General features: G+C 39.3%; 1 protein-coding gene across 2 annotated transcripts in view; it reads right to left on the reverse strand.

Moving 5' to 3' along the window:
* Positions 1 to 363: 363 nt before the first annotated feature.
* The window catches only part of KCNK13 (potassium two pore domain channel subfamily K member 13), an 80,264-nt gene continuing 52,896 nt past the window's right edge, over positions 364 to 27,731 (reverse strand). The window contains exons 2-4 of one of the 2 annotated variants that reach the window (XR_001874601.1): positions 25,277 to 27,348; positions 18,105 to 18,107; positions 364 to 375 (exon numbers count right to left, since the gene is read on the reverse strand). Coding sequence is in view for 1 of the 2 variants with exons in the window: in XM_017813917.1 (XP_017669406.1) it covers positions 26,456 to 27,348 (893 nt within the window). In the remaining variant the exon portion in view is untranslated. Of the gene's footprint in view, positions 376 to 14,748; positions 27,349 to 27,731 lie in introns of those variants that run through there. The other variant, XM_017813917.1, reaches the window with a different exon arrangement.

Genomic DNA, 27,731 nt, shown 5'->3' on the forward strand with positions numbered 1-27,731 from the left:
TGTTTCTGACGTTTCCTATTCTCCTCACCATCCGCTGTGATGGCTACACCGGAGGTCAGCTCCACATGGGGTCAGCCCCACTTGGGCCTGCTCCTGCACAGCTTCCTGACCCCACCAATTCACAGAATCGCAGAATCAATTAGGTTGGAAAAGACCTCTGGGGTCATTGAGTCCAACCTATGACCCAACACCACTTTGTCAACTAGACCATGGCACTAAGTGCCACATCCAGTCTCTTCTTAAATACCTCCAGGGGTGGTGACTCCCACACCGGGTTTTTCCTAGACCTTATTTTACCAGTGGAGAAAACCTCTTAAAGTGAAATTCTTTTTTCTCTTGCATAAATCTTCTGTGTTTAAACTTTCTGTCCCTACACTGAGAGAAGAGGCTGACCCCCCACCTACCTACAGCCTCTTTCCAGGTAGTTGTAGAGAGTGACAAAGTCACTCCTGAGCCTCCTCTTCTCCAGGCTGAACACCCCCAGTTCCATCAACCACTCCTCATAAGACTTGTGCTCCAGGCTCTTCACCAGCTTTGTGCCCGTCTCTGGACTTGCTCCAGCACCTCAATATTCATTCTGAAATTGAGGGGCCCAGAACTGGACACAGTACTTGAGGTATGGCCTCACCAGTACCAAGTACAGGGGCAGAATGACTTCCCTGATTCTGCTGGCTGCACTATTCCTGACACAGGCCAGGATTCCATTGGCTTTCTTGGCCACCTGGACACACTGCTGGGTTGTGTTCAGCCAGCTGGCTACAGCACCCACAGGTCCTTCTCTGCCTGGCAGTTTCCAGCCACTCTTCCCCAACCTGTAGTGTTGCCTGGGGTTGTTGTGACCCAAGTGCAGGGCCCAGCACTTGGCCTTGTTGAATCCCATACCACTGGCCTCGGCCCATCAATCCAGCCTGTCCATATCCCTCTGCAGAGCCTTCCTACCCTCCAGCAGATCAACACTCCCACCCAGATCAAACTCTTAAACAAGGCTGACAGATGTGTTAGGGCTGTGTGAGGGAAATTTGCAAACTGGTATTTGCATCTGTGCCTCCCGAAAGAGCTTTGAGAATCCGGACAAGAGGTTTTCCTTTGCTCGCAGGGCAACACACAGCATTTCATCCTCAAGAATAATTGGAATAGAGGACAAAAAATCAATAGGGTGCCTGAATTGCAGGATTTGGGTTCTATGAGTCACATGAATTTTACAGCCCAAATGACTACTGATGTAAAAGCTGCATACATGTTTTACATTACTTGGCCCTCGAATGCCTGCTTAGTGACAAAACTTTTGTCACACTCTGACTTCTTTCATCATTGTATTTAAAATAAATAGGAAGAAGATGCTTTGAAACTGTTTACACTACTATTTGAAGCATCATTAATATTAAATTTGTGTAGAATTATGAAATACAGCAGAAAGTAACCCCGATTTTTGATAAATTAATTTCTTAACACCTTCAGCTATGAAGGAAAAAAACAATTTTTTTTTTTGTTCTACAACTTTTGATAGTGTTTTATTTAAAATCCAACTCAATCATAGCTACCTCCAAGCATGCAGCCACCACAGAAGCCTGACTATTGGTAGCAAAAAGTGAAAATCCATTTTCTGGCCCCCTTCCAGGAAGGACTGGTATAATTGGGTTGCAGGGGAAGGGTGTGCTCTTTCTTAAATTTGGTTCTTTTACCAGATATCCCTAGGGTAGCAGTATATTTTTTTTCCCTAATTCTTAGCTCAAGGATATTAAAGTTACCACAGGGAAAAATATTTTTATTGGATAAACAACAAACAACTAAAGTGAATTTCTGACTCTGGACCTGCTTACTTGCCTTCCTTAAATTAACATCTTCTCAACATAAACCCAAATATTTCCTAGTGTAAAAACCACTCGTCTTGTTTATTTACATCGAGCAGGGTGAATAGTTCACTTAGTAGGCTCAAAAGGAAATCATTGTAAGCATCACCTGCTACTGGAGAATGGTTGCCCCAGGGCTCTCTGAAAGTCTTTCCTGTCTATGTCCTTTTGAGTCACACCATGTACCCAAGACAGCCAGAAGGTGTCTGGCAGTGGCAGAGCAGACAGGGAAGTGTTCCATGAGCCGGAAGAGCCAGGCTTGTGATTTTCTCATTGCTTGGCCCTGGTCAAAATACCTCTTACCCTACTTTCTCCATGGGTTGTCTACTGGTGGAACATAGTGTCTGTGCAGCAGGGGCTGGATGCAGCAGAATGTGCAAGGATCCCTCCTGAAACCGTGGAGAAAAGGAATAGATTTGCCTTACCTGTCAGAGCTGGAGTGGCCTTTCCATGTCTTGGAGGTGTTCAATAACCAAACACTAGCTGTGTGAGTGAGACTGGGGCTATGAAGTGAGACTGGGGACACCTTTCAATGTCCTCTAAAGTCAGTGAAGAGCACCAACCCTAAAATTGAGTAAAAAATAAAATCCAAAGAGTTTCTCATAATCACAAAGAATACAGACAATTAACTAATTTTCTAGCATTCTTTACACTCTTCACTCTAAGACAGCCTAAGCTCTTTACTAAGCTACCTTATGATAAGTGTCTGGATATGAAGTGTTAACAGAAGATTCAACTTTCACATTCGTCACTGTAAGCTCAGTTTATAAAATACACCTGTTTTGCTATGTACAAGTGGTCAGTCCCATTTTCGCTTCATTTGTTAATGCTTTTACTGATATAACTGCATCTCGCCTAGTCTGTCCTGTTTGCATGTAAGTAGGAAAGCCTGGTATACTCTGTTTAGAGAAAATAACACTTATTCTTAGTGTAACCTGCAATTATTTTTATTAGACAACCTGTGAGGAACTTGGAGAAGAGAACATACCTTTATCCTAATATTCTTCACGTAAGGGGCATCACATTGAAAATTTCCACTTTTTGTGCTTTAGAGTATCTTTTAAAGGAGAATGTCTAATGCAAGTTTTATTTAAAATTACATAACTGAATATCTACTGAAGCTGCTAAGCCAAGCACAGAACTGTTAGAAATTCGAGGTTATTTGATTATGATTTCTCTGTCTTCATTCAGGTGCATAAGGCTACAATTTTATATGACTTTTGGGAGAGTTCAATAGCCCTGACCAGAGTCCTACCTTTGCAAATAAAAAGCCAAACTTTCTCTAAGTACTTATAGAAAATCTTTATAAAAACAAATGAAGAGCAGGCCTGTTTCTTGGCTCCAAGGAGATGAAGCATGCCTACATGAGTATGTCAGTAACAAATGATGGCAAAGCAGTGTAATTCCTTTCTACAGGAGGGGACCTTCTAGCTAAGGGAGAAGAGGTAGAAACCATACATCTTTGCAAAGCTTTGATGCCATCTTCTCATAATATTTTCATAAGCAATCTAGTGAAATGTGGCCCAACTTGGACTGCTTAAAGGTGAATCAGAACTGACTGAAAACTGTCAAAGATATGGTTCTCCATCAAAATGCAGGAAAAGAGACCTGGAATAATTCCACATTTTCACCAGTGAAGAGGTCAGAGTTAATACTGGAATGCTCTGGAATGGGTGCTACAGATGCCATAGGATGTTTCCAAAGACCATGTGACAGAAGCAGCCAGGAGATGAAGGCAGAAGCATCAGGAGGGATCAGACTGTGGCTCCCTCATCCCAAGTTCTCTGCAAACAGCATCATGAGGCTTTCTGTCCTGTTGAGAGTAAAGGTAGCAGTTGGTCAAAGAGGACAGACCTGCATTTCAGAAATAATTCTAAGACCATTGTTTTATACATTTCTTTGAATACAAGAAAATGTGAGCATCAGATGTCAGGAGAGATTATGGTAATTAGATGAATGATTAGGTCAGATCAATGATTGCAAAGCCTCACAGCAGCTTACTGATTAAATGGAATAAATTTTCAACCTGATGTTCCTCCCTCTGGCTTCAAAATCATAGCTAATATTTTATATAACTGAATTCCTTAAACTTAGGTGTTTGGAACCTAGCCAACTATCTTTAAATTAGATGAGAATATCTAACAGTATCCTATACAGTTTTGGATTGCCAAGTTTATACTGCACAAGGAGCTGTGCAGGTAACATTATTAGTGTGCAGAACACTTCACAGTGGCACAGAGCTTGCCCTACACCGCAGAGCTCCTGTTTGTGATGGCACACAGCAAAGACAGTTTGGGAACCCCACGTGTAACATTGAGGAGTAAGAAGTCCAGAGTAACAACCTGTATGATGCTCATTCACACTTCTCACTCATCATTTTGCCCCTAGCAAACTATGACATACTGCAAACATGGGAATAACTTGTAATGAACAAGTGCCAACAACTCCCTCTTCCCGAGTGTTAGAACTGGAAAGCTGAAGGGATAAGCAATGACTGTATAGTTGCTGGGGCTCGGGGGAGACATATAACAGTATGTCTTTCCCAAGGATTGTCAAAGGAGTTTAAATTCTTCTTGTTCAACTTAACATTAGTCATCTGCCAATTTCATTACCCATGGAAAAAACTTGGAATCGTGTGTCTTGTTAGAGTAGTAACAGAAGGAGACTTTGCAGAACAGAACAAATAATGCTGAACTACAAATATTTTTACCAAGAACTTTTTAGACCAAGAGCCAAAGCTGAGAAAACTTACTTGAAACCAAGTAGTGATGGCAGGCTGACCAGGAACACCAAAGTTGCAAGTGGCTGTGCCAGACACAATTACAAAAGCAATATTATGGTGCCTTGGAGTGTTTCACATTACAGTGTCAGCCTTTCATCCCCTAAATTACCTATACAGTGTTCATGTATGCACACAGTTCTGTACTTCTTGACAGTGAGGAGAAGCTACCTATTTTGGTTTTTTACTACTTCAAGGTAACACTAAAGAGGACAAAATTACCTTAGCATTTGTTCTGTAGCAGTTTACATGCAGGTTTTTCCAGGAGCAATAAACACCTTCAAATCCCTCTGAATGGGCCACCTGCACCCTTTTTCTATATGTGGAACAATGTCCTATTGCTACTCAATGTATGGCTGTGCCACACAGCTTTGTAATGCAAAGAACAGTTCTTAAGCTGGATGTTTTGCAGGTTCAAGTCCCAACGGCCTCAGACTGCACTGTGACCCTGTGCTGATTAGTGCGCTGAAGGCCCTGTTCCAACCCACAGAGGAGGATGCTTCTGTCTTCTCTCAAATACTGTAGTGGCAACTGTCATCAAGAAACCAAACGAGGGGAAGTATAAAAACATGAAAATCAAGTTCCAGCTTTCCCTAGCCACCTGTAAAATTACATAAATCAGTATATCGCTGCTTCCCCTTATGCATGAATCTAATGGTTTCATGCCTACCATAATATTAATTTTAGGCCTAAGCTGGGGCAGAAAATGCAGAAAAGACTGTTTCAAAACAATAAATTTATCCTTTGGATAAAGGGTGTGCATGTATTATACTATGAGAAATGAGAAAGCAATAACTGAAACACACAGTACCATCAGACACCTTAAATGGAAATTGCTAGTAATTTAGTCCGAGTTTAAAAAGCTTATGTAGTTTTTATTACAAAGGATGCATTAGAAGAAGACAATGAAATATTTTTGTTCTTTTTATTACTGCTGCTATCACTTTACTAAGTAGTATCATTAGTCATCTTGCCTTATAAGGAAAATGAGTACATTGCCACCAACTTTGCAGAGTGTTGAGCTGAAAGGGAATGAAGGTGTTTACATAGGTGCAAAAGAAAATAATTTATTAAAAATGAAAAACGTGTTTTCCCTGTAAAATTGGGAGAATGAGTAATTAGGCAGATCAGTAAGACTTTTCTGGGTCAGTTAGAATATCATATTATGAGAGTGAAGATAGTAAAGATGGTTCGATGCTTAAAGTCTTGGAGAGCTTTGATCAGGAACCTTTTCCACAGACACATCCTTGTTTTGAGTACAGGCCTTATTCTCCACTGTTTTTCTCTTACATACTTTGTGTGGATGTTTGAAATGTTCCACTCAACCCATGAAACTCCAATAGAAGATTTCTTTACACAGAACAAAGTAAGACAGCAACATCCATCTGAACAGCACCATTCAATATTAGACACGACAATTTTCTGAGCAATATACACTGTACTGTTTCTCGACATAAGCTACATTCTAAGTAAAAGACATTAAAGAGAAGGGTCCCAGATAGCCAGATTATTTCATGGTTACCCACTAATAGAATTCAGGCAGTCTTCTCTAAGGCACCTTGCACTGGTTGCTGCCAGACCTGAATATATCATTCATCTGTATTCCAGTATTATATTCTTCTCTCCCCATAAAGTCCTAGTTGTTTGTTTTTTTTTTTTGAGGAGGGGGCTGTGTGAAATGAGACAGGGACTTGGAGGATTTATGGTTTTGAAGTTTTTACCTCAAGATGCTCACTACTACCTCTTAACTTCAAATGCATTTCATTTATAATAGACAGTTATAATAGAAATTGTTTACTATACTTTGGGGAATAAAAAAAAATCACCAAATCCCTTTCCACCCTTAAAGGCATTGGAATCTGGATTTTAAGTACAACAAAAGAAAATTATTACATTGTGATAACATTTTTCCTATGCAAGTCTTGACAGTTTTTAAAATACAGAAAGACTTTATTTTAAAACAGAGATTGACATGACAACAGATTTTGAAGCCAGACACACGTCTGTTGGATTTGGATGGGAACATCATGCCCAGGATGCCTTTATACAGCTTGATTGAGTGACAACAGAAGCAAAGCTATGACAGGCACCAGCACTAACTGCAGGAGCCTGACAGTAAACTTTGATATTAGCTCTTGCATCTAGGGCATGCCACAATGCTTATGCAGAAATTGTCATTCGGTCTCACTTGGCAGAGTGGGAAGGGGATCACTCCAGTGTCCACAATTACAGAACTTCTAGAAGACTTCAGGATGAGTGAATTGTAGCCTTTTAAGCATGATTCATGTCCAGCAGTGAATGAAAGAAAAGACAAAGCACAGACAAAATGTAAATCAGCTTTTTTTCACCTTTCAATAACTAGCTGAGGAAAAATTCACAAAGAAGTGGTGGTTCTGGAGAATCAGAGGCCTGAGATATCCTATGTGTTGGAGCATAATCTAATTAGCAGAAGGCAGGCTACTGTAGGGTAGGTATTTTTATCCCTCTCTTTTATTGCAGCTGTATTACATCTTAATATTTGTATAGAATATTTAAACAGTCACAGTTCAATGACTTGGTCTTTAGGTAACCTAGCAAGTTAAACACCAGGTTTTCATACCCCTGTTCATGTGGAAATAGATGTCTGTATATGAAAAATGGGTTCTCAGCAATATACTCCTTGGGAGAAAGAAAAAGACTTGGATACAGGTACAATGTGAAGCTAGATCTCTTTCAAGGTGAGCATATACTACAACCACAGGCACTATAAATCACTATCAAGGCTAGATGTAAGAAGTTTGGGATTTTTTTGTTGCTTGTTTGTGACCATTTGGCCAACATCTGAGTTTTATGACTGAGACAATTAAAATGGGAGCTACATTTTGAGAACAGAGCTGGAGTAAAGGGCTGCTGCAGATCCAGTCTGTAGTTGGCAAGGCCAGGGAAGGTTTGAAATGTGGGCACAAGTATAGAGCACTTGAAGGAGAGGAGATAGCTATTCATTGTAGCAAAATGGAACTGAAGCAGACAGCTGCTGCTGTCTCATCATAGTTACCAGAAAAAGGTGTCTTCAAGTGATATCACAGAAGAAATATTATTGATCGGTAAATGAGATTTGTAGTTCCGAGTTGCCTGGGTTAGCTGTAGACAGTCTAGCACTCACCACCATAGGTCAGCTGCCTCTTTATGAACACAGATTTGAAGAGTCCACTTACTTAATGGATAAGGAAGAGGAAGAGGGAAGCAACATCTTCCTTCTGAAGTGTTTATCTGAGGAGCAGAGAACACAAATGAGTGATTTAGTAAGAGATGGAATTACCTCCCCAACCTTATGGGCCCGATTTTGTATTTGTCAGAGCCAAGCTGCTCTCTGAAGGCTGAACGTACTCTTGTGCCTTTTTCGCTAGACTCTGATAATTTTTGCCATGAAAATATTCAGTTGGGCCACTTGAGATTGATGAGATTTCTGAGTCTTGTTAGGAAGAGATGTAGCTGTTATAATTGGTGAACAGAAATTGCAGGATCTTACCCTAATGAGCAAAGACAGTTCAGGCTGCTGGGGAGAAAAGCAATTTCTATAGCTCACTTGCTTCAATACAGTTTTGAATTTTACTTGTTTCACATTGAGAAGAGGTGGCCTGACAAGGCCTAAGGATGTTTAACCAGTTCCAGTCTTTGCCACAACATTTGCACTAGAGTATTGATTAGCACAGTCACTTGGCTGTTTCAAGTTCTGATCGTTGCAGACACGACCTTTAATTTTAATGTCTTAGAAGGATTTTCCTCTTCCCCCTCCACAACCCAACACCCATAACCTTGTCTAATGTCCCTACCCATAGCCCATGTTCAGTAGAACTGGAGTTAGACTTAATTTCTCTCAGATGGATGAATTTGTTGGCTTGAATTGATTCCCTATAAATAGGAGCATAGACCACTCCAGAGAAACACCAATGAGGATGATGCAAATGCAAACCACTTAATACACTTTATCCAAGTGTGGATGTAACCCATTACTGCTTATGGCTAAATTCCATTCCTCATTCCCTGAGAGGAGTGAGATGAAGTGGTAAAGAGCTAATGTTATCAGAAGAGATTTATCAAGATAATAGCTAGTGGCAACAAAAGAGAAATGTCTTAAATACCCCAGGGAACCACCTGCACTGCGGTGCTTTTCTAAAACAGGTGCTGGTAGGTGTCTAAAAGTACTTGCAAGAAGCAGAATATCTACAAATAACCTTGCAGCTTTGTGACATATTTTCAGAATATTAGAACTATTATAAATGAAAGCAATTTTAACAAAATGTGTACTCAAAGTAGTGCTACTTTGGGTATAGTTGTACAAAAAGTGTCTGACTACAGACTTAATGGCCAGATACAGGTATTCTTTTAACTTTGGGAACTGTATTGAGCTTGCTCTTACATTTGTCCTGCAAGTGGAACTGCTCAACTTTGCACTATATTGCTAGAGCTGAAGTAAAGTTAACTCCCATTGCTTGAACAAAAGGTGTCAGATGACTGTGACATGCATGGTGACAATCACAAAGTGCTAGATGGACATGGATTTGCTAAAAGGCTTGCAGTTAAATGAAATCATCAACCCGTTTTCTGCTACAGATACTTCTTTTACTTCTATCTTCAGGAGTTGAAATGGTTTGAAGTACTTTTACCATCAAGCTTGTCCTCTACCGAGTCATTAAGAGCCAAACAATTCTGAAAGTTGGTAGGAGAGATACACAGCAGTAAAACTGGTGAATGAATGAAAAAAAAGATTATGCACGGTGAACATATTAAGATTTGTTTAGAGCTAATATAAAGTACACATATACATGCAAGAGATACAATTATGCAATTTTCAAAGGAAGTTTAACTGAATATGTCTCTGAAATGTATCTCAATCATTCCTCTTGCACAGTCTGGGCTATGAGTTTATGTTTGAGATTTCAGTTTAGCCTCATTTCCTAGAGTATGAGAAACCTTACATACTGCTGCTGTTTAATCTATTTAGTAATATTCTCTTAAGATTTGGCTACCATCCCAGGAAAAGCACATAGGTAAGGGAAACATTTGCAAAATAATGGTGAAATCTTGGAGGAGTTAATTCCAAGAAGTAAACTGAATTGTTTTCTGCAGGAATCTTAGAAAATCCAGTTGCACAAATTCAAGCAACTTTAATGCATAGGAACTGTTTTTACTGTAGATATGACAGTACCACTTGCAAATAAATCCACTGCTAATTTTTAAATTAGCTGTCTGAAAAACAATGGCAATGAAAACACAACCCTTAAACACATTAGCAGATTGCCTGTACATACAGTAATTCCATGGGCAGAATCTGTAGGCACTTTATGCTCTGTTTCTTGGCTCACAATAAAACCCAGACTGCTGTATCTTGGAGGGTAAGAAAAAATATCTATGTTTTTAAGCTGTGCTCATGTAGACTTGCAAAGATGTGCACTTCAAAATGGCATAGACATTAACCTGTAAAACTGGAACTCCAAAGAAAAATACCAAACTTTTGTCTAAGGCAAAAGACTTGAGGTAAAATCCCTTGACTCAATAAAATTTTTTCTTGTAGCTGTTCCTAGAGAAGACAGAATGAAGTATTCTGTATTTTCTGCAAATAAAGAATGGAAAGGAGAAACATATTTCCTTGTTCTTTTTGAAGTCATCTGTCCCACCACAAATTCCATTTAAGCAGGCTACAAGTACCCTAGTGTAATAATCAGGGAGAAATGGAACCTTCAATCATCTCATTTTCAATCAAACATTTTAATTTAGAAGCAGAAGACTGTAGTACAGGAATATATGGAAACTCATTCTGGACCTGTATATCAGATAATTAATTCATAAGGGTGCCACATCTGCTGTATGCAGGGGGAAGAGGGAGTGCCATAAAGGCAGAGGAAACTGCCAACGTATTAAGTAGCAAATTTCCATGAGTGTTCTCAGATTTCTATCAATCTGCATACATAGACTTCCTCTGAGCACAGCTTCTGACATTCAGATCAAAAATAATGGTCAAGAGACATAAATGAGGCCACTTCCATTTATTTTCATCAGCAACAAGTGGTTTTAAATTATTGCAGTGTCACTGACATGCTATGAAAACATCTGAGTCAATCAGAAAGTAACATAAAGTAATAAGTAAGTTGTGGGAGTCTAAAAAGTAAAAAACAGGACATGTTTACCAGGAAGGTCCATGAAACTTAACATGAAGAACAATTCTCCCCTCTCCTGCCCTTAGTATTGGTAAAAAATACTTTATCAAAAGTTAGTTTAATCTACTTGACTACCCTTTAGTGTAGGAATGAGGCTTTCAGACATGATTAGAGTAACCATATCAAGTAGAAAACACACAAACTGAACAAAACCATACAAACTGAATAAAAACCCATCCGAAACCCACCTCACTAATTCATTAGCACTTTACTAATAAGGACTAAGAGACACCAGTCACCCAATAAATGTCAGAAGTAACACTTTTAACTGAAAAAAAAATAAATGGCAGAACTTGTGATTATTTCATCTGAAGATTGAGATTCTTAGAACTCATAGACTGAAAAAAAAACCAAACCAACAACCAAAAGAAGTTGCTGACTAAAGGAATCCAGGTTAGAATGTAAACAACTGAAGAGTACAAAAAAACATTGCATAGCCTCTTCTATTATCTTCCATTACCATGCTAGTGCACTGGCCTTGTCTGAAGATCTAATCTTTTGGATAGGCTTTCAACTCTGACTCTTTAACTGACCAGAATTTATGAAAACCAATCATCTGTAAGGCAGGATACTAAACTAGGGATGTGAATATATCAAAAAAAATAAAGGGGAAGAGCAGGAAACTTCAAAACCTGTGTCTTCCCAGCAGTTCCTCTAGACTCATTGGCACTGATATGAGGGAAGCGTAATATCAGGTAATGACAAGCTGGCCTCACGCACTCAGAGCTATTAACATCAAACAAACCCGATGCTCAATGTAAAGCACAACACATTTCTAGCAGAGCACTTCTTGGTTGATATTGATTGCACTAGAAATGAGGAACAGGGAGACTAAAATGAAAAAAAATATTAAGTTCAGGAGTAGTGACAGTCGATGAATAAAGAACAAGATTCACATTTGCATGCATTTGTCCTGTTTCAGCTTGATAAGTACTTACCAGGCCTGCTACATCATCAATCCGTCACAGTGCACTACAGTCAATATTAAAATGGTGCTTTTTTTTCTTTCATCTAGTATAGCAAAGTCCTTCACCACCCCAGCTATTCACTAAAATAGATCACATAGAATTTCATGCCCTAGAACAAGTCCTCACTTGGTTAAAAACCCAAAAGTACCTGGAAATATCCTTAACAGACCTTTTCCCCACCAGTTTGTCTAATTTTCCTTTGAAATAATTTTTGAATTCTTTATCACTTTCTAATTGGATAACTTTTCAGGACCTTCGTATCATTTTTGTAAGACAGATATAATCTAAAGAAAACAATCCATGAACCCACGACTAACCTGGGTGTTTGCTCTTTAGAAGAACAAAAATCAGGTCTGATCATTTGTTTCCTACAGGGATTTCAACCTGAATACTTATTCTCTGCTTACACAAAGTCAATGCATTCTCCTGCAGGATTTGTTATCTTATATCAAGCAAAGCAGGAGGAGAGTAAATACAATTACAACAAATCTGTAAAACATAAACCCCAGATTATGCTCTGGGAACGATGTTATCATTTCCTTGTCATAGGGAATATGAGTTCTCCCCTCACTCACCACTTATGCTGTATTTGTCAGGAGCACAAGAATAGCTTCCAAAAAAATAGAACTGAAGACCTAAAAAGTGTCTTAATTATGGTGACTGAGTTTCAATGAACAGAAGCACCTGCCCTTTGGCAAACAGCGTGCATGGGAGCTGTATGCATGGATACAATGCATCGCATCAGAAGGGACAAGCGTCTCAATCAGCTGTTTGCTGAGACCACGGGAGCGTTTTGACAAGCTGTGCTAACACACTGATAGGCTGAGCTAGGGACACTCTGGCACAGAACGGGCCAAGTCCATGACAAGCAAACTCAATTAGGGAGCATTTAATTGTCAGGCTCTTGTTTCAGCGGTGAGCACTGACTGTCTATCCTGTCACTGGATGTAGTAGGGCCCAGCACTGCCAGGGAGAAGCCAGGTCACATCACACCATGCCGAGCAGAGGGCTGGTGGGGTCTGGGGGGATTGCTGGTAGGGGTTCTCCAGGGAATCAAATCTGAGATGAAGCAAACCACAAACCCCCTCTGCCCTTTGAGATATTCCTGCCTAAAGTGTCTCTTTCTTAACTCCACCAGCCAAAAGACCCATGCCCATGGGCAGCTCTGGCCCTCTGAGATGGAGGTCTCACCTGTCCCCATCCCCACATCCCATCCCTGTCATCCTGGGGCTGTGTTGGACACCGATTCCCCACAGCAGGGTCTCATCCAGACTCCCCACCCTGGGCAGGTCTCGGGCAGGAGCTGTCATGAGAAGCCTGGTTTTCTGTCCAGCCCCCCCTGCCAGGCACAGCCCTGTGGGGACAGGCCATGGCACATACCCTGCTCCCCTGAGGGGCCGGCTCACGGTTGGATTCCAGAGGAGTTGCCTGGTGCTCCCCAAACGCTTGGCAGCCATGAGGGGGGAGCAGGGCCTGTGTGTGGAGCTGAGAGCAGCCCCCTGCTTTGGGACTGCTGTGGGGGCCAGGCTGCATCCCTGTCCTACAGCAGGAGCAACAAAATGCCCTCTCACTGGAGTGGCCTGAAATCCCTGCTTACACAGCAGCCTTTTGACTCGGGCAAAAAGTTTTGTGTTGAGTTGCAAGGAGCCAAATCCCATTTTCACCACAAACCACTGGCCACACATTCCGTGCCTGGTAGCAATGCCACTTATCCTGTCCTTACACACTCCAAAAAGGTGTTTGGAAAAAACCCTGATATGTTTCCTAAAGTCTGCAGGATTGTACTGTTAAGCAAGTAGCCATTTTGGTCAGTGCTATCTGAAAAAAAGAATTAATCCACACACATATGATAACATTGCTGTCTTTTATTGAATAGAAAAATATCAATATCTTAATTTTTAAATAACTTACAAACCATTTCTGGGCAGGAAAATTAATGGATTGCATGCTATTAATACTCTCATAGTTTCTTCTTTGTAGGACATAAATTTGGTGATGATACTGCTTTTATAGGGTCAGATTTTATACCTCCTTATTGCTTTCAGCATGCTGCACCAGTCTTTCTAATAGGTGGTTAATAACTTAATATCTCCCAATGAGAAAGTGTCATCAAATGAATAGGTAATTCAAGAAATAGTGGGAAAATCACTTTGAAAGACTTGAATTTCATAAAATGTGAGTTTTGAATTATATGTTATCACAGTTGCCTATCTTTGTGAAACATTAGCATAATCCTTGATGCTAAGCTTATGTACCAATTCCCAATCTGTACAAAAAGCAAATAGATGTTAAAGTAGAATAAGATGATGGAATACAACATATAAAATGCCATCTAAAAGATTCATACATCTGTATATATTAGTCATACTAGTATTCATGTCCTCACAGGTCTTTTTACTGTAAATAAATATATAGCCCTACTACTATACTAACTGCTACAAGAATCAGAAATGTGGGCACCCCAGACAGCTTTGGAGAGAGCAGCCCACAGTGTCAAAGGCCAAATTCTTCTTTGGTGTAAATCTGTTAATTCACCCCCATCTCCAAAATCTGCTCGTGTAACTGCTTCACTTTTAAACAGTTCGCAACATTTACCAATGTTGGAAACGAACTTGGTAGCTTGCATCCATTTGTAACAAACTTGTTGCCTTTCTGAGCATTCATCGGCAGAGTAGCAAACCATTAAACCTATGATATGCTTGTAATATATAAACATATATTTTGCTTTTTCAATAAATATTCTGTTATGGGATCCATATTGTTGTTGCACAGATATGTTGCTAAAGTAAATTTACTTTGCTTGTGCATTTGAGCTTTAGTAACCAGGAAAAATGCTTGGGATAGCTGCAGAGGTTTGGGTACAAATCCTTAAGGTCAATTTTTAAAGTGAAAAACTTCATATGTACTTTTTATTAAAAATTATGTTTTGCAGGAGCAGGCGATTTTTTTTTTTAAAACATCATCTGGCTGGAAGAATGAAATTCAGCAGTGTTATTTTAATCAGATAGCACAATTATTGTTTATGCTATTATAAAAATTCTGTTGCATTTTTTATGTGATTATTGTACTCCTTTAACTAAACATAATCTTAAAAGTGCACTTTCCCCCTCTTTTATTTGCTTTTTTTTGGTCTTTTTTCCCCCCAACTTAATCCTTTTAAATGCTTTCAATGGAGACAAAGAAATATTAGATATTTATCTGCTCTGTTCCTTTTATTCTACAAGAGGTAATTTGGTTATTCTGCTGGACACCCTGGGACTTGAGTGAGACATGTGAGCCTTACTTCTGTTGCACCTGCACAGGAGGGAATAGCTGCCCTCCTGAGCACCCGGCACAGCTCCTGCTGAGGGACTGGCTTTTCTCAGTCATGCCCTCTGTTCCTTGTTTTTCCTCTTCCTTCCAGTCACGGTGTAAGCAAGACTCACACTTATTTAATGACTCAGATTTGCAAATAGTCCTACCGTTTTTCTACGTATGTACCTGGGAAGTAAGCATTTAGGGACCTCAGATTTGGATTTTTTTAATTGCTTTTCTTTGGCCTTTATTTTTTTACTTTCAGGACCATGTTTTTGTCAAGCTATTAATAACTAGGAAAATGAAATATATAATATCTTTATAGTACAATAACACATCTTAATGCACTATAACTTGTTTTTTCTTTTTTGTTTACTTTGCATCTTGAGCAGATGTCATCATTCTGCTGCCTTTGGAAATACAGACAATAGCTTTTTTACTTGCCTCTATAAGTATAATTCAGAACCTATCTCATGCAATTTAATGTTTTCCCTTTAAAACAGGATATACTCAAGTGGCTTGTAGTATTACATTTGCTAATACCAGTGTTTCTGGAGTGCCCCAGAATTTTCTCTAGTTCCATAAATGTGAAACACTATTCTTTGTTCAGATTTTCCACTGTCCCTGAAATATTCTGATATTCTACCTTGAAATACTCTGATTCTAATTAGCTTTTAGACTATTTGTCCTGGCAGTTGGACTGAGTCAGATGCAGATTCCTTTCTCCCATCACAATACCTACTTAGTATTAGAGGCATGTCATGGTTGCTGCCTCCTGCTTGCAATTGTTGGTGGTAATGAGCTGGGAATTAAACTGTTTGGGCTCTTTTCAAGCATTTGAACCTCTTGGTTATTTTCAAAGACATTATATGCAGAGGTAGAAATGTGAAAGGTACTAAATTTCCACAAATTTTGTGAATATAAGTGCGTAGAAGAGAAGTGTGCTTCAGGAAAGGGAAGGGCCAGCTGTTCCCTGGCCTTTTAGCAGCCTATCCAGCCACTGCCACCTTAGGGAGCTCTGGCCAGGGGGGAAGGGGTAGTGCAGGAGAAGGGCATATTAAAAATGTGGAAAACGGGATTTCACAGTGGCCTTGCCATGATTACAGAAAGGAGTTGAGACTATCTGAATGTTGAATATTGGTTTAGGCTGTCATTGTGAAGAAGGGGGATGGAGTACCTGTCCCTGGAACTAGCAGGGGGTCTGGGCAACTGCTGGCTGGACAGTGAAATCTCTGCAGAGACTGGGCAGACAGACCAAGGCACAGCCTTTTCTGCTACTGTGGTGCATGAACTGTGGATGGCTGGGTAGGAACCTTGAGACGTGGAACTTGGAAAGCACACAGGATGAGTGGCTGCCTAGTTGGAGAGCCCACTCCCAGGGAAAATCAGAGCTGGATAACCATAAAAACAAGTCATAAGAGTGAGGAAATTCCTTGCTACTGCAAACACAGCAGCCCTCATGGGATAGGGCTGTGCATGCCTTTGAACCCTCCTGGCATGAAGGGGCCCCAGCTGCGTGTGCGGAGAGGGAAGTGTGTGGTGACTGTGTTCATGTCGAAGAAGGCATTTGGGGTGACATGGGCACATTGCCCACTTTCTATGGAGCTGTGGTATAAGGGGACTATTGAAGTGGGCTGGTGTTGGAAACATAGCTGCTGGTTTAAAGTGACCAGTGGAATTTGGCTGAAAATAATTCTAATTTCAAATTCAGGCAGCTAAATAATCTGGATATTTTGGAAATTTTATCTAGGAGGAATCTAGACTGTTTAAGATATTTAAGTACTTTTCTTCCCTTCAGAAGAGTACTCTATACCTACAATAACAACTCATACACTTTGACTATCACATATTCTCCTGCTGCAGTTTACCATGACAATAGGATTATCATGATGCTGCATGCATTTGCTTACACATTTCCTGAAAAATCAGCCTTAAAAATTTCCACTTTACCATGCATCTGAAAGGATACCAGTGCTTCCCTTTTAAAAGTCCCAACCTACATCCAGTCTTTGACATGCAGTGTCCCTTCCTAATGAGAGTAAGAAGATGAGGAGTATGTTTAGTGAATTCTCATCACTTTCCTCTCTGCGGTCCTGTTCTACATTGTCTCTAATTCCAGAGGCCCCATTTAGCTCTGTTCTGGAAACAGCTTACTACAGTTATTGCTGTTGCCAAACAGTCGTGATACAACTCCTCTCATGAGCTCATCTGAAGTTTATCAAGATTAAGAGAGTGATGGCTTTACTGTATTGATGTACTTCCTACAGAGCCAATGTTGTATATTTAATGTGTAACTCTCCAGGGTTCAGAGACAGAGCAGCATGACTTCCCTCTAGCAAACCTTAGCTCAAGCCAGCTTCCCCGCAAGAAAGATTTGTACCTGGGGGGAACGCAAAGTACATTTAATACCCTTTTTTTTTTCTGTCAGACAAACATTTGCTTGGACCATAAGCCAAGATGACTAGACAAATTAATAATGCAGTCCTTCACATTCAGCATTAAATCCACAAGATTTGTTTGGGTGTTGAAGCAAGGAAGTTTCTAACATCTGCTGGTCGCATGGTTCTATTCCTGCTGCCCTCAAGGAGAAGAATGTTTCAAAAAAGATAACGAACAGGCAGACAGATCAAAGGGAAGAATGTTCTTGAAAAACCTTTTTATCACACACAATAAAATAGTTATTCCGTGTTTCGGTACTTTTAGCTGATTAGGTTAAATATAAATTAAAATAATATGTGTAGACAAATATTCCATGATGATGTTTCACTTTTTTATATGTATTTTAATCTGTAGAACAGAAATACATGTTGTGGAGGAAAAAAACCAGCTCAAGTTCTTCCATATATTGCCAAAGCACTTTTGTATTTTTCAGACTGAATTCTTCCATGTGATCTTTCTATTAGTTTCATCTACTTCTGTAGCTCTGGGTACACAATTATTTTATAATATGTAACTGTAAAAGAAGAGAGTGAAGTTTTATGTTGGAGACCTTGCTAATCAAGATTCACTTTTCCACCGACTAATCAGTTGTGCAAATTCTATCAGGATCTGAAAGTTAAATCTATTCTAGCTCATATCTGAACATCAGGAATAACAATATTGCAATTGCAGCTTACTGTCATCTACACTTGATGAAATTAACACAATATGAGAGTAAAATTGATTGGGAAACAATGTTTGGACAACAGTATGTATAGAGCAGTAGTTTAGTTTCAAACTGGAAGAAGGTTTTGCAAAACTTGCTCTGGGTCCATATTTTTATTACTAACTTGGATGACAGGATAGGGAACACAGTTTCAAGTCTGCAGATGACCCCAGACAGTCACTTATGGCAAAGATGCTGAAGGACTAGGATTCAAACAAAAATGGATACGGGAAAGGGGTCTGAAAAAATAGAAACTGTTCAACAACAGTACATGAAATGGTACATAGGCACTAACTGGAGGCACTACAGTTTGGGTAACAATTTTGCAAGAACAGAATTTGGCATTGATGGCACATGAAAAACTCAAGATGAATCTACAGTGTTTTAAAATAGCAAGCAAGCACCAACCCAGAAACTAAAGGAACAGGATGTGTAGATAAGATATGGAAAATAATCATGCTGCTCCATGCTCTATTAACAACATATTTTCTGTGTCACTCTATCTGATTTTGAGCACCATCCTTGAAAGGAAAATAAAAAGTGGACCAAGGATCAAGCACAGTCTGGAGCATGGCAGAGCAACTATAGAAAGTGTCACATATGGAAGGGTATTTTTCTAGTCTGGGATAGCAAAGACTGAGATGAGCTACTGTAAAAAATACCTCCCTTTCAAAAAGAAAGGGAATATTCTGTTCTCCATATTCAGCATGGCTCAAATGCAAACAATGTGCCTCAGCTGTAGCAAGGAAGAATTAAATTAAGCATCTGGGAATATGTTTAAAATTAAAATGTTCTTCAATAGGTCGACTGGGACAACTGTAAAATCTCTAACACTTGAAATTCATTAAAGCTTGACAAAGTTCTCCATTTTCTTATCATCATGGGCTGTAGTTTGGGGATTATAATTCTTGTTATTGCACAGACCTATTACATGGTGTCAAAAAAGGACCAGGTCTTCTGCAAATCAGGTGAAATATTTCTGTAGTTTTGGTTATTTATGCAAATTTATTAAGCCTTAGACATCCAAGAAGGTAGAAGAGCTAAGAGCAGGGATAGAGCTGTGAATAAAGAAGTTAAAATCCTGACAGAATAAAGGGATCTTTTTTTTTTTAGAGGTGCTAAAATATCACAACACTTGCTGTTTACCCTTTGGATCTATGCTGCAAGTCTGAGGAGGTGTAAGCTCTGTTTGACACCTTCTCAGCTGATGGAACATTCAGAACATCAGTCTCTCTGTGTGCCTCACTTTCTTTACCTCCTGACTTGCTTTGTGTGGCTTTTCTTGTATCTAACAGGTTGCAAGCCTGCCTCTCAGACCTTTTCTCAGGTGGGGTGCCAAGATTTATCAAAAGGGGTAGGATGTTGATTCTGTGTGAAATGTCCTCCCTTTTGGCAATTTTTTTGGAAACTGGCCAATGTGTAAAAGAGAGCAGAGACACATGGACACATATGTGCAGTCTGAACCCTTGCACTTTTCTTCCGTAAGACATCAGAAATGCTTTAAAAATATCTTATCACTGCCTCTGATACTGGTGTAAAAAATTTTACTCAAATGCCTATGAATGAAAAATAATAAAACCACATCTTTTATCATTCCAGTTAGTAAATGAGGTATGGTTCTGATTTTTTTTTTGACAGAGACCACTTCCCAGTGCAATGTTCAGCAGAGACAAACCCCATGGTATATTTGGCTAGCAGAAAGATTTGATGAACTGAGATAAAAATAAATGGAAAGAAAAAAAGGAAGGAGAAGGATTTTGCAGGTGTGGACTGAGAGAAGAAAGCTGAGGGAAAGAATGAGCTGACACAAACAGTCAGCACAGAGCAAAATCTACCCTTGTAGAACAAAATGAATTTTCATGGAAGATGTGTTATTTGTCACAGTTTTTTCAGCTGAGGAAATGAATGACTACCAAACAATTCTTAGAGACAATAATCTGGATACTTTCAATTTTAAGCAGGTCTTCATCAGAAGTAGGTTATTATTTTGTAGACCAAATAATGGTCCCCGGGCAATAACTTAGCACAGAACACGGTACTGCATGAGTAGAATTAGCATTTGCACAGCTGGTGGTAAAAGCAAAGTAAGAGGCTAGTCACATTTCTTTGGATTATTTTGTGAAGTGGAATTAATTCTTGTGAAAAATGCCAGATAAAGAATCCAGAAGCAAAGTCTTCATTGATTTCAGTGGATCAGAATCCACTCCTGAGAACTCTGCACATCCAATGTGCAGAGCCAAGCCACAGTGCCATAAGTTGCTTGCTAAAAGGGTAATTAATGACCCTGCCTAGGAGCCTAGGGCAGGCAGACTGACCTTTTCAGTCCTTGCCATCTCAATTAAGAGTGCCAACAATAATGATACCTAGGGATCAAAATACCCATCTGCTATGTATTAGATTGAGAAAAGCAGCTACCTGAATGCTATTTATGAAGAAATGTGTTTAACTTAGAGCTAAGTGCTTGCCCAAATGCAATAGCTCAGAGAAGGGGCTGTGACTTTCTCTTGGTACAGGGTGGTGGTCAGTATTTCATATGAGAAGGGCACTTTCAGTACACTGCGAACAGATTGCTACATGCAGAAGCAGCATTGCCCGGCAAATGACAGATATTTGCACAGAGAAGGGCAGGAACTAGCTAGGCCTGCTTTGGAAAAGGGCTTGGAGACTAGATGGCACCCACGGGCTCATTGCAGCATTTAGAACAGATGAACAAATACAACTTTAGAGTTCTTGGTTTTGAACTGTGACTATTCACTGGTAAGACCAAACCTCTTTGGTGAGCTGGAGAAATTAAACTCTGATGTAAACTTCAAGTTAGGATAAAGAGGAGGATTTCAGCAGCTCCAAGAGATACATGTAAAGGTTATGTAAGGTTATTTTCTTTTTAATTCATGAGCATCTGTTTCTTCTAAATATATCAAAAAGCAAGGTTAAGTTTTCTCAGATAAGACTACAAAAAGTAACCACTGACAGTGTTCTATGTCTTTAAAAGGGGAATAGCTTTGAAAGACATTTCAAAAGATAATGTTTGAAAACTAGGCCATCTTGCCTCTCTGTGAGCTTCTGCATGTACACCTAACAGGAAATCCATTTGAATCCAGAAACTGTACCCTTGCTTGGAAAGAGTTGATTCTGCCTTTCATCAAAGTTCCCCTTTACAAAAAGCTAGGCATCCTGAGGAAAAAAATATTTAATTAAAAACATATCTGACTATCATGCCTCTCAAAATCTTTGCAGATTTATATTATTTATTCTATTATTGCAAATAATTTCAAATAATAAAAACTGCAGGTAAATATTAGAGTGAAACTGTAGAAAACCGGAATATAACTTAGGGCATCTATTCCACAAGGTTGTTTTTACATTTACTAATGCCCTTGAAAGTCTGCAGTGACAGGGTTTTTCTCTGGTTTGACATGAAACAGCTCTTTAAACACAGGTCATATCAAAAAGCTTCTGCCTACTTGGACCTGAAGTGCCATTCTTTGTGTTCACACTGCGTTTCTCTTAAATCTAATAAAAAATAAGACTGTGTTGGTCCACATCGATGAGCAATGGCTTTAATTTTCCTAGTGAATTGCGACCTTGTAAGCAATAAGCAGAGTATTGTGTAGGCATTGTTGCTCATAGATGCTTGGAAAATACAGAACAGGGAAGGGATTGCATTCTTATTTCCTGGATTAAGCAAAAAACTACTCTGAACATTCTCAAATAGGCACATTGTACTTGGCAGTATTTTCTACCCAGGGGAAAGAAAACACTTGGTGATTCTCTACAGTTTGTACATGAAATCGGACAAAATAACTTCACTACTTCTTGAAGAATCTAAGAAATTGCTATATAAGCCGAGTGTTAGTAATATAAATCAAAACAACAAGAGATGCCAACTGTATTACTTGAAATGCTGACCCTTCTCTCAGCTAAGGCTCACTGAGCTTCAGTTCCCAGAGTGGGGACATCAGCGGGTCCCACAAACAGCTCCACTTCCACAGTTGTTGGAAAGGAGTCACCCGAACAACTTAATACCCTCCATCTCCAGAGAAACTTAATTCAAATATAATGTTAATCAAGAAGCTTTTTTCCAAACCTGACCTCTTTCTCGTGATTAATTCAGTCTGAGAAATGGAGCTGGTTTGGTTTTCATGTCCAGCCTTACCTTCTCTTTGTTCTCTAATTTATAAATGTGTCGAATATAATTAAATCTGTCAAAGGCCAAGATTAAATCAAACAAACTGTAAACATTGCTTGTGTTATTTGGTTGATGCAAAGCTTTCACCATAAAAGGCTTTTAGATAAATGAACTCAGCTATTAGAGTGCTGCAGCACCAAAACTTTGCTCCAAGTGTTTGAACTTTTCAGGGACACTGTCAGGTCAGCTTAGATTCAAAACCTAATATATGGCTGGGATTCTGAAATTGCCTAAGGGAATTAGGTACCTGACTTCTACTGAAAGTCAATGTGTGGTGGGAAGTGAATTGACTTTCAGCAGGAATTAAATGCCTTTAAAAAGTCTATTCATGTCCTTGCAAAAAGAGATCCATGTCCTTCATGGAGATAAATGAATGTAGCTGCTTTGACATCTACATACCCAGCAAAGCATCTGATGCACAAAAGTTACAAAATCTAAACTAGGCAGAAAATCCTAAGAGCTATCTTTACTTATTTGATTGTATTTTGGTTAGCAGTAGATATTTCCTTCCAATGTGTAGTAATTATATTGTTCAATAATGATATTATTAAGTTGTGGCATAACTAGGGCTAACTTCCAGTAGATTACTCCTTTAAGGACTTTTGAGTTTCAATCTGCCAGGCTCCAACCTGCAGATTAACCCACTGATTTTAGCAGTACTCTTTAAGTGCTGACCTCTTAAGTGCAGATTCAGAGGCTCAATACATCCAAGGTTTCCAACAAAGCATTTTTGCCTTAAAAACCCACACCCATATCTCATTAGCCATCATGCAAATTCAGCAGGCAATAGGGAAACACATTACTTGTGAAAGCAGGTTTCTGTTGTTGACTGAGATTTTAGTGTTAAACAATATGGCATTAAAATTTACACAGCTTTGAAATAAGATCTCTCTTTCCTTTAATTCCTCATTGCTACTTTAAAAAGTAATGCAAGAAATGTGATGTTGTCTGTATTTTTGCTGTAACTTATTTTTCACACAGGATGGGCATTTGTCACTCCTACGATAAATTCTGCTCTTTTTTGGCACATTTAAGTTTATATCTCCACATGTTTTATGAATTTAATAACTTAATGCTACATTATGCACGGAGCTTTTCAGGATTTCTCTGTCCAATGCCTTTAGAAAAAACCACTGTAGTAGTACCATGGGACTGGAGTTAGAAATTTCCCTCTCTGATCTTAAAAGTCTTATTATTTATCCCCAAATATTCTCTAAGAATATTGGTCTCCTTGGTAAAGCTACCTCATTCAATGTATAGTGTGGCTGCTATAAGATGAACTCAACGGCAAAATCAGAGGTCTTTTAGGGACAGGATGACATCATTATACAAGATGGCACAGGGACAGAATATGCCAGTCCTTCATCTCTGGAACAGCAATTCATATCTGAATAGAGGTGATCAGTGCCGTTATTCCCTCATTATCTTCAGTGCACATGAAATCCAACCACAAAACCAGTGCAAAGATCCTTTCAGCTGGCAGGCTTGTGTCATGAGGAAGGCAGTGCTTGAGAGAGCAGAAGGTCAGGACTCAATGAAAGCAGAGTTAGTGTACAACAGTGATCTCAGACAGCCTTGCCAAATCTCTTTGATCAAGACTATTTATTAGTCCCTTGCTTTTGCAACCATAGATGCTTTCAGATGTGTTGAAAATAGCTGGTAAGATTCCTCTGTGGTGATGAATAACCAAGGCTTGGTACCACAAAGAATGAAACAGAGCAACATAACTGTCTCATGTCTTGAGAGCAGTTGAAACCATCTGAAGGTCATCTTAATGATTGCTCAAGCAATGGGTCAAGTCCTAAACTATTTCTGCTAGTTGGCAGCACGAGGAATACACCGATAACAATGAGATCTTAGTGTTACAGGCAGTGAACAGAGGCATTGCTGGATGAATTTGAAAAGAAGGCTTCAGAGTAGTACTTTTCTCTTTTTATATCCAAGTATTTTTATTCAGTGAGGTTGAGACAAAGAACGTCTTGGGATAAAAAAAAAGTGTAACAATGTAATGGATCTTGGGTATTATAATACCATCTAAATTAACTCTGTGGCAATTTTTGCTAATACGTAACTCCACAAAAAACCAAATAAGACTGCTTTTCTCACCAAAGTTAGGGTCTGGGAGCTGGTTCAGATTTTACATGGATGCAAATATGAAGGGATACTGCTAGGGTTATTCCACTGCTGCACAGCTGAGTTGATAAATATCAGAATTTGGACTAATGACTTCAGCTTTGAGCTTTCCTTGTAACTAAGGACAGTAGGATTTGACTTTAAATCAGGATTTTACCTCTAATAAAGTCAAAAGAGACTGCAATTCTTTTCACTGGTTAAATACATTTGTTGAATATCTGGGGTTAGTTTATTATATGAAAGAATTCCAAGCTTTTGTTTTCAAATTCAAATATTGCTTTAAATGTGTATCAGAATGTTATTCTACAGTATTAGAAACCTAAATAAAAGAACTTTTGGCCAGAACGAAGAAATAGGATATGTTATTAATTCCCATTAGAAACTAAACTGAAGAGGCTATTTGCATTGTTCTGTATGAGAGAAAATGAGAACTGCATATGGTGTTTTAAATTCCCTAAAATGGTAGTATTCTGAAAGTCTTTCTGGCTGTGAGGCAACATTTAGTCCTGATGCATGTACTATTCCTTTCCAGTCCTTTGTGACCAACTCTGCTTATTTACACTCTCATATACTATTTAGCTTTAATGCATTGCATGGATAAAGGAGAATCAGGAATTCAGCCCAGTCTGCCTTAAATTCTTTCCAGACTTTATGGTAATTTGATCCCTTATTTCTCCAGTTACCTATTAAAAAGGATGATTTCACTGTCATTAAAGATCACCTCTTTTCCTGTTTTCATGTTCTTCTCACTGTAATTACTCTTCTCATTGAAATTTCTTTTCTAGTCATAATGAACACTCAGAACATTTCATTGAGAAAAATGAGGAGTTAAACATTTTCTACCTCCCTAATCAGGATCCTGTCATTATCATCACCAAAAGCCAGAGAAACAGGGGAAGAATTACAGAATTACATGAAAGAGAAAAAGGACACTGCCAAAGTGATTCTGTGATCACAGTCATTAAAATAATACCTGGATGCTGGCATGACAATCTAATTGCATACTAAAGCCTGTTGCGTAAACTCAGTTACTAGTTGCACTACACAATGCTGATACTCAATTGCTTCAGTCACAATTGAGCCAAATATGAACAGAAAGTTGAAAAGTCTCTGATTGCTACTGTCGAATAATTCATACCACTCATAAATACATCAGTTTTTAATTTAATTTGATATTTTTGAAACAGAAAGCCACAGTGATTCGATTCTAGATGAAAAAGTAGCCTTGGAAAAAATCATGTTTTGCAAATGAAGAGAAGAAAACAAAAGTAGGATAAATTTTTATTCTATCACTTTTGACAGTATCCTCTTAAAGGAAAGACTAAATTAAATTCTAAGGGCAAAATTCTCTCCTCATTCGCATCACAATAACCCCAAAATATACCTACCAACTTTCATACTATTTTTCATTAAATTAGATCTGCAATATCATAGAGAAAGTCTTATTCCTCTTTTGGTCTCAGATGAACTACTTTCAGGAAACAGGTATGATGAGAATAAGACAGAAAGCTCAAAAAAAATCTTTGAATTAAGGATGTGTTCAGTAGACACTTGGTTTCTTCCCATCCCACATATTTCTTATCCTGAAATCTGTGTTTCACATAAATGGAAAAGAACAGGACATGGAAATTTGATCTGGAGGCTAAATTAAATTCCTTCTGCAGTGACCTGCTTGAGAAGCAGAGGGATGGGAAATAAGGAAGGCTGGGACTGGTGCAATTCAAAAACATTAAGTGACAGCCCCCCAAAAGTGTCAGCGGTCTTCCATCAGGAGGTATGCCCTTCACATTCATCCCAGCCTCTGGTGGCACTCTCTCCCTAGCTACTTCCACTTCATTCACATTGTTTCAATACTTGTTGAAATGGCTCACACTGTTTCACCGTTATTACTGTCACAATTTTACCTATCCACACTTGTCTCTGCCAGTCTGTTATTCATAATTGCCAGGGCTCCAACCCCACCAGAGAATCCGTTTTGCTTTGAATTACAACTCATTTGCCTTGGATACCCATTAGCAGTTTCTGACAGCTGTTTCTGCATGATGGCCAATGAGACTTTATTTGAGGCCAGGAAGTCTTTCATGGAGATCATCTCTCCTGACAGACGGCGTCCATCTGTGTCACTCTCATTGACAACATCAGTCTCGATGGAGATGTTTCTCTGGCTGCGCACATTTCCAGGCATTACCACGTTCCTCCTTGAACGAAATAATCTTCTTTGGCATCTGTGGCAGCACTTGCAGGACAACTTCTTTAATATCCAGTTTATGGATTGTTTGATCACAATAGAGATCACATTGAATAAGGAATAGATGCAGCACACCCCCATGAGTATGAAGACGAAATTGCCAAAGCGGTAAAGGCCTTGGCTTTCATACTTGATGTTCTGGCTACTGACCAGGTCACCAAAACCTATGGTGCTGAAGGCCACGAAGCAGAAGTAAAGTGAGTCAAAGTAACTCCACCCTTCAATTGGTGTATACATTGCAGAGGCACAGCAGGAAATGATGAGTGATGCTACACATAAAATCAGCATGACATAGTACACAGAGGGCTTCCAGCCCGCCAGGCTGTCCACCTCCGACGTCCCTGAGCCCCGCCGGCCGTTGTGAGGGAGAACACCTTTCCTCCTCAGCTGTCTTTCGTGGCAGGACTTCATGACATAAGCTATGACTGTGATCAAGCGTTCCAGGAACAGGTTAAAGAACAAAATGGTCCCTGCACATCCTATAAGGCCGTAAAATATCAGAAAAATTTTGCCTCCAACGGTGGCTGGGGTGGTCATACCAAACCCTGGAAGACAAAGCAGAACAGTTGAAAAAAATAAAACTATAGTTACCATGTCAGGAGTTTCATCCCATGCAAGATCGACAAACTGGCAGCAAATCCCTGTAGTACAGCTCAGCTCTGCAAAAAAGTAAGGACACTCTCCCCAGGTGTAACCCACTTGTGCTTGACCTTGTCCCAGCCATAAGGGGAAGGAATGCATGCCACTATTTCCTCCAGAATCAGAATGAAACAAAAAGCAGAAGAAAACATAGAAAGAAAAGAAAGTTTAGTGGAGAGTTTTGGTCGGGTTGCTAGGTTCACTCTTTCTCTCCTTGTGCCTCGGATGGCTTCCAGGCTTTGGAATTATCACACCTGCTTTCTTCTCTAAGGTGCTGTTCTGCACCAGG

This window comes from Lepidothrix coronata, unplaced genomic scaffold, assembly GCF_001604755.1.
Source record: "Lepidothrix coronata isolate B3197 unplaced genomic scaffold, Lepidothrix_coronata-1.0 Scaffold43, whole genome shotgun sequence".
Taxonomy (NCBI): Eukaryota; Metazoa; Chordata; class Aves; order Passeriformes; family Pipridae; genus Lepidothrix; species Lepidothrix coronata.